At 27.0% G+C, this 12,544-nt stretch overlaps 1 protein-coding gene across 1 annotated transcript; it reads left to right on the top strand.

Moving 5' to 3' along the window:
- The first annotated feature begins 8,699 nt into the window (after nt 1-8,699).
- Nucleotides 8,700-9,173, top strand: LOC109150167. Its single transcript, XM_019298074.1, has one exon. It carries the CDS (start codon nt 8,700-8,702, stop codon nt 9,171-9,173), a length of 474 nt encoding a protein of 157 aa, XP_019153619.1.
- Nucleotides 9,174-12,544: the final 3,371 nt, after the last annotated feature.

Consider the following 12,544-nt stretch of genomic DNA (forward strand, 5'->3'; position numbering starts at 1 on the left):
TTTCAATTTTCCAACCATATAAAATACCTAGAATATCTCGGTATTAAAATTGGTAATTAATTAATGACTGTGAAATTACTACATAGCTCCAAAACATATTAGACATGCAAACACTAAAAATCACTTCAAATCTGAACCATTAAATTAAAAAAGGGAATGATCAGGATAGAATCTCACGATCTCACCTAATTAAGGTCGTCTAACTGGATCTAAATTATATATATATAATGTCTCACGATCTCACGCACACACATATACATATATGTTTTTATACTTAATGTATAATGTTACTGGCACAAAATAAGTTATACTTACCTTAATATATAGATTAATTTTTAATATAATTTTCTAATTTTTATTAAAGGTAATTATTCTCAAAATTTTTCTTTCCTTCTTTTGTGTTATTATTATGGTAATTTTATGGTAATCTATTTAAATATTGGAAGAGAAATTAATATAATGAATATAATTAATGAAATTATTATGGTAATTGTCACAATATTTGGTAATTATAATTAATATAATTAATGAAATTGAGAAATATAAGATTTCTTCCGTAAAAATATTTGTGACAATTTAATAAGAATTATAATTAATAAAATATGAAATATAATTAAAGAAATGAAATTATAAAATTAACAAACATGAATATTTATAATTTTTTTTTAAATATACATACATACACTTTTTAAATTTCTAAATATATATTTTTAAGTATAAATCTATGAATATAAATTATAATTAATGAAATTATATTATAGAATTTTTTTATATAAATATTAATAAATATTATGTGTATATACAATATATTATACAATCATATAATGATATATATGCATCTGATTAGAGTTTATATTTATTCATACAAAATTTAGAGTTTATATTTTTATTGATTTCTAAATACAATTCTCTTAGATATTATTATTCATATTTGTAGAATTATAATATATATGAAATTCAATTTGAACTAAATCAACTTAATTATATGAAATTTTTATATAAATTTATCTAAATATGTACATAATTAAAGATTATATTAACCATACCAAATTTGAATTTGAATTTTGTAAGTTATGAAAATAGATAGTTGACCTAATATTAAAAGTCCAACTATATTATTATATTGTATATTTTAATATCTTTTTATTTTTTTTATTTTAATTTTAAATTTATAATAACAAAAAAAATTTCGTGCGATGCACGGGTAAAACATTATATTTTAAAAATAAAATACAAATTGATAAATATTATAAATTAATTAGTACAATATCATTTATGTTTATAATAATATAAGAAAAAAATAAATAATTTAAATATGTGAACCAATGATTTCAAAATAAAATTAATATACAATTACAAATAAATATAGTATCATGTGATTTACTTTAATTAGTTTTAATTCCCTTAATAATATGACTTTTCTTTATCAGTTTTTTCTGGAAGACTAAGGTATGTTTGAGTTGCTGAATTTTTTTTTTAAGTACTTACTAAAAAATAATTTTAAAATATTTTTTAACCCCTCATAACATGTGTAAATCTTATATTTTTTGAAAATACAATTTGATAAATATCATAAATTAATAAATTAATTAGTATAATATCATTTATGTTTATAAATTATAATAATTAAAAAAATTCAAATATGTGAACCAATGATTTCAAAATGAAATTAATATACAGTTACAAATAATTATAGCATGATTAGATTTACTTTAATTAGTTTTAATTTTTTTTAATGAAATGACTTTTCTTTATCAATTTTTTATGGGAAGCTAAGGGAGTGTTTGCATTACTGGAAAATATTTTAAAATAAAAATACATACTAATAAAAAATAATTTTAAAATATTTTTTAACCCTTCATAACATGTGTAAATGTTATATTGTTTTAAAATACAATTTGATAAATATCATAATTTCTGTTTATAATAGTTAAAGAAAAAAAATAATTCAAAGATGTGAACCAATGATTTCAAAATGAAATTAATATACAGTTACAAATAAATATAGCATGAATAGATTTACTTTAATTACTTTTAATTTTTTTAATGAAATGACTTTTATTTTTCATTTTACATACTAATAAAAAATAATTTTAAAATATTTGTTAACCCCTCATAACATGTGTAAATGTTTTTTTTTTTAAATACAACTTGATAAATATCATAATTTCTATTTATAATAGTTAACCAATGATTTTAAAATGAAATTAATATACAGTTACAAATAAATATAGCATTATTAGATTTATTTTAATTAGTTTTAATTTTATTAATTAGATGGCTTTTATTTTTCAGTTTCTTTATTAAAGACTAAGGGAGTGTTTGAGTTGCTGAAAAATGTTTTAAAAGTAAAAAGACTTACTAATAAAAAATAATTTTAAAATATTTGTTAATCCCTAAACATGAGAAAATTTTATATTTTTAAAAAAATAAAATTTGATAAATATCATAAATTAATTATTGCAATATCATTTATGTTTACAATGAGAATAATTAAAGAAAAAAATAAATAATTCAAATATGTGAACCAATGATTTCAAAATGAAATTAATATACAGTTACAAATAAATATAGCATGATTAGATTTACTTTGATTAGTTTTAGTTTTCTTAGTGAAATGACTTTAATAAAATTAAAATCCTCCTTTAAAACATTCGAGCCCAAATTAATATGAATATAATTAATTAGTAAAAAATTAATAAAATTTAATTGGTAATAATTAAACCATTATAATTGTGAGAATAACGAAAACAAATTATGCGTAATGAATGAGAAAATCCATTTAAAATTCTATAAATGAGAAAATCTATTTGAAATTCTATGTAATTTTATAAGGAAAATAATTTATTAATTATTATTTACACCAATCTATATCTATACTATTAATAAAAGTAAAATCTTCAATTAAAATGTCTTTCACCCTTCTGATACAAAATTTCCCTTAAAGTTCTAACAAAACAATTCACGTTAATGCTCACATATGTCATGACTATCAACAAAAGTCAAGGTCAAATACTAACTCACGTTGAGTTTTTACTGAAAAAACCAGTCTTTAATCACGATTTATTATATGTGAGTTTTTTCCCGAGTCACCCAGCCTGATGGTCTGATGGTTTTAACTCTAGACGAGGATGGATAAAATTTCGTTACTACTACCAATGTCGTCTACAAAGAGATTTTTAATAATGTATAATTCAAGCCATTGATATTATATTTTTTTATATACAAAAATGACAAAATTGATATATATCTACATAGAAAATATATCTTCCGTATAAATAATTTCTATAACTGAGTTGGTAGACAATGAGCTAATTTGCCCAATTAATACAAATTCTAAATACTGATATATAAAATCTCTAAAGTTGCAAAACTTAATGCGTATATCTACACGTTAGCTATTAATTGGGCAATTATTTACTCGAATTCAAGCATTGATAACATCAGAAAACATAATCGATGCAACTCAATTCTTCAATTATATTATATATATTCGATGTTATAATCTATACAATTGTATATCGATCTAAATATTTTAAAAATATTATAACAAATTCAATCCGTGCAACGCACGGGCGCAAATACTAGTAATTAATAATACTAATAATCTATATATATATATATATAAAAGTAAAATCCTCCTATTTCATTTTCCCGCCCAAACTTTTGTAGTAAAACTTATTTGGTAATCAAATGTAAAATAGAAATTAAATAAAATCAATATTGTTTCCATAATCACGTATTAACCTAATTGGTAATATTTTTTCCTTATATTCATTTACTCATTTATTTATATTGAGTAATTATATATAGAGATATAGATATGTATATTAACATATAATTGTTACGACTCCAATGTTTATCATTGCCCAGGATATTTCTCCATTGAAGACTTGCAGAGCTATTAGACTGCAATTGGTGCGCACCTGGCCTATATGAAGTCCCATAGAGAAAGGGGAGTGATTCCATAAAATCTAGAGAGTGCATGTTTCACGATCAAGAGGTATTTTTTTTTTTTCAATTTTGCTTTTTTCTACTGCAATATTTATCATTGCCCTGGATATTTCTCCATTGAAGACTTTCAGAGCTATTAGATGGTGATTGGTGTGCACCTATATGAAGTCCCATGGAGAAAGGGAGTGATTCCATAAAATCTAGAGAGTGCATATTTCACGATTAAATGGTATTTTTTTATTTTGCTTTTTTCTAGAACTCGTGTTGTATATGAAATTTGGAAAAAGATGCATTCCAAAGCTGCTTCCTATACTGCAAAAATAAATTGTAAAATAACCATTTTCTTTTTTACTCCATTGTAGGGAACTTCAAGCTCATATACCAAGGGAACATGTTGGTAAGTACTGTAAGCTTTTCAAAGAATGAAAAGTGTATGCCATTAAAAAATGTACGGTGATAAGTAATTTCTATACTTACAAAAAATGCACTCATTATTTTATGTTGTAATTCAACTATGCTACTTTAGTTAAAGAAAAAAAAAATGACAACTTTCCTAGACAAATTTATTTATTGAAATCATTTTCATCTTTGAAGTCTGTAGATGATATGTTCGTTGGTAAGTTTCATTTACAATTTTAATCTACATCTGAATTCTCTTTTTTTTTTTTATTAACATGTTTGACGTTATTGGTAGGGTCGTTGAGATATACTCCCCATTGAATAAGATCATTGCAGGGAAGCCCTCTTAACTTATTGATTTTCTAATTGTATGTGGATACAAAGTAAATTATCTAATTTTGTTATTTTTATTGTATTTTGTATATGTATTTTTTATTAAGTAGTTTATTTATTTATAGGGACAATCAATTGAAAGCTACAGTGTGAGATCAACATATACCAAGAGTTGAAACTTTTTTTTTTTTTTTTTAATTCTGACCTTGCAAATCTTATGGTTGTTCTTATGCAATTGTGTAGAGTTAAGAATGATACAAAGAGTTAATCTAAACACAAGTGTTTTAACTTTTCTTTATATTTGAAAGTGTATGAATAAGGACAAGTAATGAATGTTCTTTTTTATTAGCCGGTTATATCAAGATATGTAACTCTTGATACACAGCTCCTTTTAATTAGGATTTCCAGAGTTTTGTGATTTTCTGGAAAAGTAAATTTTTTATGTCTTAATCATTATCATAATGTTTTTATCATTTATTTTTGTACATATTTTGTTTATGATTGTCATTTTTTTTTTGTTTTAAGTTTACGTGTTGATTAGACCCCTCTAAGAAACATTATTGTTATTTATGAGATGATTGAGATAAACAGTAGCAATAAAACATTTTTTTTAAAAAAATTGATGCAGTGGCATCAAATTTTCTAATCATCTTTTGCCACTTTTTAAAATGATTTATTAGTATAAATTGTCACAATTTAAAATGTACTTTTTTAATGTTAATAAATAAATTAGCTTAAAATAATACATAAAAATTCAAAGGATAAGCAAAGTATAATCTAAAGTATAAAACAAAGTCAAAGTTGTACATGTTTGCAAAGTGATGGAGCATTGCAATAGTCTCAGTGCATCCAAATAAAGGTATCATATAACTGATTATTCTTTCTTATCTCACATTAAAGGTTGATATATATAAAGTATTAGTAATAACATTGGTACTGCTAAATGTGTATATAACTAATTATTTATTGATTTAAGATCAAAGAGTGCCCTATATGATCTTAGACCTCAAATTTTACTTCCAAATATATTATAAATAATCAGCCTACATAAGTACTATCTTATCTTCATATGAACAAAACTCATCATCCTTATGCGTGCATGTGCACATACAAAACTATAAACTGTCATTTTTAGATTGAATTCATCTTTCATGCGTAGCTGTATTTTCACCAACTAATTTACTAAAGCTTATTTTGTAAGCAAATGTAAAATGGATATTAACTAAAATCTTGGTAATATTGTTTCCATATTTACGTATTAACGTAATAACATAATACCATATATAAAAGACATATTAGTTATATTCTATAATATAATAATATTTTTGGTAACATTATTGTTTGCAAATTCTCCATTTTTTTTTTACGTATTTATAATACCGTGTAGAAAAGATATTAATTAATTAGATAATAACATATTAGCATAATTGGTAATATTATGTATGGTATTACCGTGTATAGTTTTTGGATGTTTATCACCAACTAATTTAATACAACTTATTTTGTAAGCAAATGTAAAATAGAAATTAACTAAAATCATGGAAATATTGTTTCCATATTCAATGCTCTCACGTACTAACATAATACCCTATATAATCAATTTAAACAATTTATAATATAACTAATTCATATATATATATATATATATATATATATATATATATATATATATATATATATATATATATATATATATGTTACAACCTCACGGTCAAATCTATACTATATAATTAAAAACAAAATCCTATTTACATGATTTCCTGCCCAAACAATAGTAAATAGTAAAGGTAAATTAAAAAAAAAAAAGAATGGAAAAAGGAACATAAATATTTCACAATAATATTCTACATCATCAATTAAAAATATAATGAAAATTAGGTAAATTGAAAAAAGAAATGAATATTAATAATTCACTGAAAATTAAAAATGAAAAAAAGGAATTGAAGTTAAGTTAATTAAAAAAGTAAATGAATATTAATAATTGACTGAAAATAAAAATGATCCATAATTGACTAGAATGGAAAAGGAAATGGTTAGATCATTGCATTTTAATTTTTCACAATAATATTATACAGTATAATACATCAAATCACAATTATGTCATAAATCTTTCACAATTTTAAACAACAAAATGGAAATTAAAAATGTAACAAAAATATTTTAATAATAATATTCTACATCATCAAATAAAAGTAAATTAAAAATGAAAAGAAAATATTTAAATAATGATATTCTACATCATCAATAGTAAAGATAAATTAAAATGCAACGAAAATTAAAAATGAAATCGAAATATTTCAATAATAATATTGTACATCATCAATTTAAAATGGAACAAAAATTGAGTAAAAATATCATTGCATCTGATATCCTAATTGGCTAATTGACTGAAAATAAAAAAGAATAATTGGTTGAAAATGAATATGACATTACAAATTGACTGAAAATATAAAAAGAAATGAATACTAATAGTTGACTGCAAAGTGTAAATAAAAAATGATCCATAATTGATTAATATGAAAAAAAATAAATGGTTAGATTATTGCATTTTAATTAAAAATGGAACGAAAACTAAAATTTGACGGAAATATTTCAATAATAATTCTACATCATAAATAGTAAATGCATATTTTAAACAATATTAAAGATAAATTAAAAATGGAACGGAAATATTTCAATAATAATATTATATATCATCAATTAAAAATGAAACAAAAATTAGGTAAAAATATCACATTCTAATTGACTAATTGACTAAAAATATAAAAGAATAATTTGCTGAAAATGAATTTGATATTACTAATTGACTTAAAATATAAAAAAGATTGCTAATTGACTAATACTATACCATTATATATTTTCACTCGAGTCACCTATCATGATGGACTGAAGGTGTTAGCTCTATACGATGATGGACATGATTCCGTTGTTACTACCAATGTCTACAAAGAGATTTCAATAATGTGTAAATACAATTGTTGATATTATATTTTTTTTAAATGACAAAATTGCTATATATATAGACAAATATATATATATATATATATATATATATATATATATATATATATATATATATATATATATATTCTATACAAATGAATTAAGATAGCAATTCATTCATATAACTGAGTTGCTAGAGAACGAACACATTTGTTTAATTTATATAAAAAAAAAAAAATACTAAACAATGTTAAATAAAATCTCCAAATTACAGCACAACATGTGTACATCTACACATTAGCTATTAATTTGAACAATTATTTGCTCAAATTCAAACATTGATAACAACAAAACACATAAATAATCCAAACCATATCTTCAACTGCACTATATAATATTTGATGTTCTAATTTATATAACTATATATCAATCCAAATATTTTTAATATATTATAACAATTCATTCTGTGCATCGCACGAGCGCAAATATAGTTATAGAATAAAAGTAGACTCCGGTAATAAACTAGCCCTTAATGTCTCGAAAAAATAACAATTTAAAAAAAGATAAATTACAGCTCTCTTGGTGATCAGGTAGCGAGGGTACGTACAGAGTACAGACCATCTTTAAATTCCCCTGAAAAGGCTCTCTCTCCCTCTCCTTCTCCCAATATTCCACACCAGTCATCTTCTTCTTCCTTCACCAACCTGCTGGTCTATAGCTTTTTCTCTTGGACAATCCACACACTTTTAATCAAAAAAAAAATATAGGAATTAGCGGATAAGCACAAAAAACTGGTATCCGGGTCGGGTTAGTTCCCTCCCTCATATTTCGTTGCTTTGTTGGGACTTTCTATTTTATCCATAGCTTTTAGCTTTGATCTTTCGCCGTCGCACACTACCTCCGATCCGCGGCCGTAGAGACCGTTTCTTTGTTTATCCCCCACCACAACTTCCCCAACGGTTTCATTTCCCCAATCTTTTAGATCCTCCGTTTCATTATCTTAAGGGATAGGAATTAATACGTACTACTTTCGATTTGTATCTATCTCAGCTCCGCTTCCCCTTTAGATAATGACGAAGCGGATCTCTCTCCGGTCGCCGGGCTCGGGTAGGGAGCCCTTGCTGAACCCCGCCCGGGACTCCTCCTCCGGCCCCGAAGCCGTCCGGAAGGCTCGCTTCGCGGAGGTGGCCGGAGGGACCACGGCGGACATCGCCGCCGTCTGCTGCTGCTGCCCCTGCGGCCTCGTCAACCTGGTGGTGCTCGCCGTCTACAAGCTCCCCGCCGGCATCTGCAGGAAGGCCATCCGCAGCAAGCGCCGCCGCAAGATGATGAAGAACGGCATGTGGCCCGTCAGGCACTGCAGCTGCCCCGACTCCGAGCTCCAAATCCACCCCATTTCCTCGCCGTCCGCCGTGGCCGCCGCCCTTGAGTCCGACAATGAGGTCGTCGAGCTCGAGAAGGAAATGTGGGACCGCTTCTACGGCGCCGGGTTCTGGCGAAGCCCCTCTCAGAGGACCGAAGTCTCTCAGATCAGTGGCGCTTAACGGTAAAAACTCAAAAAAAACAAATTATCTAATACAGAAAAGTAAATTTTAATAATTCCTTAAAAAAAGTACGGCAGTTAAAAAAAAAAAAAAAGAATCTATCTGCTATGTAATTCTCATGATTGTGTGTTGTAAAAAAGAGAGAATATTTATGAATATTCTTCTTTCTTAATTTGTGATGTTGTTGTCTAAATTTTCACTGGGTAGGTTATTTTCTTGTCCTTTTTGCTATGATTTTATAAGATTTGTAATTTGTAATTTACACAGTGATTTTGTTGTTGAAATCTTGTGATTTTTTTTTTTTTTTGAGTAATAATTGTCGTATTGAAAGTAACTTTATTAAACGGAGTATATATTATTATTATTAGTCAAATATCACATTTTATTGTATTATTATATGTTTTTTGGTGAACATTATATTATATAATGCGATTAAGAGGGGAAAATCATTCTTTTGGACGGCAAATCATGACTTTTAGTGTAGGGTAATGTGTAGAAAATTCTAAATAATTAAGATTTCATTAAGCTATAATTTCTAGATGTTGATGAGGTCAGATGTGGATGTTTTGTTCATGGACTTCCACACCTATTTATCATATATTCAATTTCAGTTACCTTATATACTATCAAACCAACCGTGCATTTCTAAAGTCTATTCCAATTAATAAGTATTTGATTCTTATTACAATTCTAATCTTGTTGTTGAATCAATACTTGGTTGCAATGATAAAAATGATTCTTGACTCATGAGCTAGGTAGATAGAGAAATTAATTGAGTTAAATATATTATTATATTTTTATGATAATATATTAATGAGTAAATGTTCTATTTCTTGCTTGATTTCACTTTTTTAGGTGAAAATATTTGATTGGTTCATTTTTTGTTAGGCATCAATCGGGTTTGACTGAGTTTAGTCCTTGTTCGACTGAGTTTAGTCCTTGTTCGATTCAAGAAGTGATGTTGTGACTTATTATGGAACGATGACATAGTTACATGGTTAATTAGCCAAAGAATTATGTAGTTAAGCGTGCTTGACTTACATCAGTCACATGATAAACAAACAATTTATGACAGACTCGGTATCCTCTTTAAGAGGGACGTAATGATCACCATTAAGTTAATGGCCCTGTTTGGTAAAATGGCTGTTAGCTGATAGCTGATAGCTGATAGCTGTTAGCTGATTGTGTTAATTAGAGGGTATAAATAGTTGATAACATTAGCTGATTGTAGAGAAATGTTTGGTAAATTAGCTGTTAGCTGATAGCTGTTTGATATAATTTCTTTTCTCAAAAAGCTAATTGAAAAAGTTGCTTGGAGTAGCTTTTTGAATTTTTGTCTTTTGGAGTTGCAAAAAGCTAATTAACCAAACATTTATATTGATATTTTAACTAAATCAAACTATTAGTAGTGGTCAAATAAGCCAAAATTGACCTATAGGCCAATTTTTTACCAAACAGGGCCAATATCTTTCAAAGTATCCTCTCCCCTTGATGTAATAAAAAAATGAATACATTTTTTTTTTTATTGCTACATTAAGAATTAGTGAACATGCATTAGGAAATAAAATCAGGATGGGAATATAACCCTATTTTGTATTGATATTATTATCATTTTCTTAAAAATAAATAAACTAATTCATTAATCATAAGATGAAACATTTACAATAACGATCGATTGAATGGTAAAACATTCCTCAGACATAGAAACAACTTTTCTAACAATGTTACAGAAAACTTGATTCACAGATTGTTTCACAAACTTAAAGCTGAAGTCGTAAGAGAAACTTAAAGCTTACGTAGCCAAGATTAACTCTGGTTGAAAAGTCTTGCACACTATATGGGTATCTAGTTCCATTCTTATGTCCAATATTTTCATCAAGCTGAACTACATATCATAGTTCAGAGGATGGGCTTTGCGCTTTTGCGTTGTCATCTTTGTCACCCAGGATGAGATTCACATACGCCAATGATCATTTTTATGGCTTCACGCTTTATGAAAAAGAACTCTCCAAAGAAACGATAGGAAACAGACTCGTCAAAGCAACGAAGGGAAATACACAAAAACTGCAAACAAAAGATTAAACCAGTAAACAAAGCAAAAGGGAGAGAACAGTGCGAAATGGAGGACGAGATCAAGGGGGAGGGGTAACGATCGGTAGCGGTGGGGGAAGGGGGAGGAGTAACCTGTGGCGAAGGAGAAAGGGGCGGCAGAGTAGAAATCGTGCCATTAATCGTTGTAATATCAATTGCATTTTCGTGTTTTTGTACTACATATCTTATTTCTATTTTCTCCTTTTGCACTTTTTCATAGATTTCAGGTTTCAGGTTTAAAAGTTAAACTTTTTTATTTTCTATATCTTTATGTCTAATTTCTTCTTCTTTCTTTTTTTATTTTCTATTCTTAACTTTTCTAAATACTCATTTACACTTTCAATTTTGTTTTATACCTTTCCAAGGTTGCCTCCACTAAGACTTGAACCTATCACCTCCCACTTAGGGGAGCAACCGGATACCATTGGACCACAACATTATTCTTTGTTTTCTTAATTCTTCGTTGTACAAATGCATAATCACTTATCTCGCTGTAAATATTTCCTTTCTTTTTACTACTGCTCTTTATCAAGTTCTATTATCTTTTTATCTATTTTGTTTAGATTATTTATTGTTTGTTTACATTTATCATAATAATAGTTTTTCCCCGTTTCATTTTCACATGTTATATATTTAGCTCTATGGTAATTACCTATTTGATACCAATCTCTTTTTTCTTGTATTAACTTATTCTTACTATTAATAGCTTTATCCCAATGTTTAAAATTTTCAGAAGTATTGCTAAGTGAAGCTTCTTTATTATACTCCGAGTTAATATATTCCAAGATCTTTTAAACCTTAAAAAGGGTGGATAAGTTAGTTTTTGTTTTTTTGAATGCTACTTGCCCTATTACATTGTAGTATCTGTTCATATACTTTCTTAACCTACTGAAACACAAAGAGCCAATAACGCCTCCACCAAGGCTCGAACTCATAACTTTCCAAATAGAAGTCCAACCCGGGTACCATTAGACCACATAGTCCTGGTAGTATTTCTATTTAATAGTCTCAAAAAATTAATAAAGCAAATAATATGAAGAAACACTATATTGCAAGCAAAAACAAGTAAAGGATCTTTAAATAACCATATCAGGTCGACGAGACGATGCCGGAAACGCTCTCGTCTCCGCGCTCATCTGAGGATATGGATCTACTGGAACGAAGCACAAAGAAATCCAAACGAGAAATGGTGATCACTGATCAACAGCTATGGCTGGCTGATCATGGAGAACGCATTAGCCAAGAGATCGTGATGGTGCAAGAGACGCCGCTGGCCGACA

Source organism: Ipomoea nil, unplaced genomic scaffold (genome assembly GCF_001879475.1).
Source record: "Ipomoea nil cultivar Tokyo-kokei standard unplaced genomic scaffold, Asagao_1.1 scaffold2216, whole genome shotgun sequence".
NCBI classification, from domain to species: domain Eukaryota; kingdom Viridiplantae; phylum Streptophyta; class Magnoliopsida; order Solanales; family Convolvulaceae; genus Ipomoea; species Ipomoea nil.

What these genes read in the sequence shown, in the direction of transcription:
- LOC109150167 (XM_019298074.1), top strand. Translation starts at nt 8,700, where the DNA reads ATGACGAAGCGGATCTCTCTCCGGTCGCCGGGCTCGGGTAGGGAGCCC.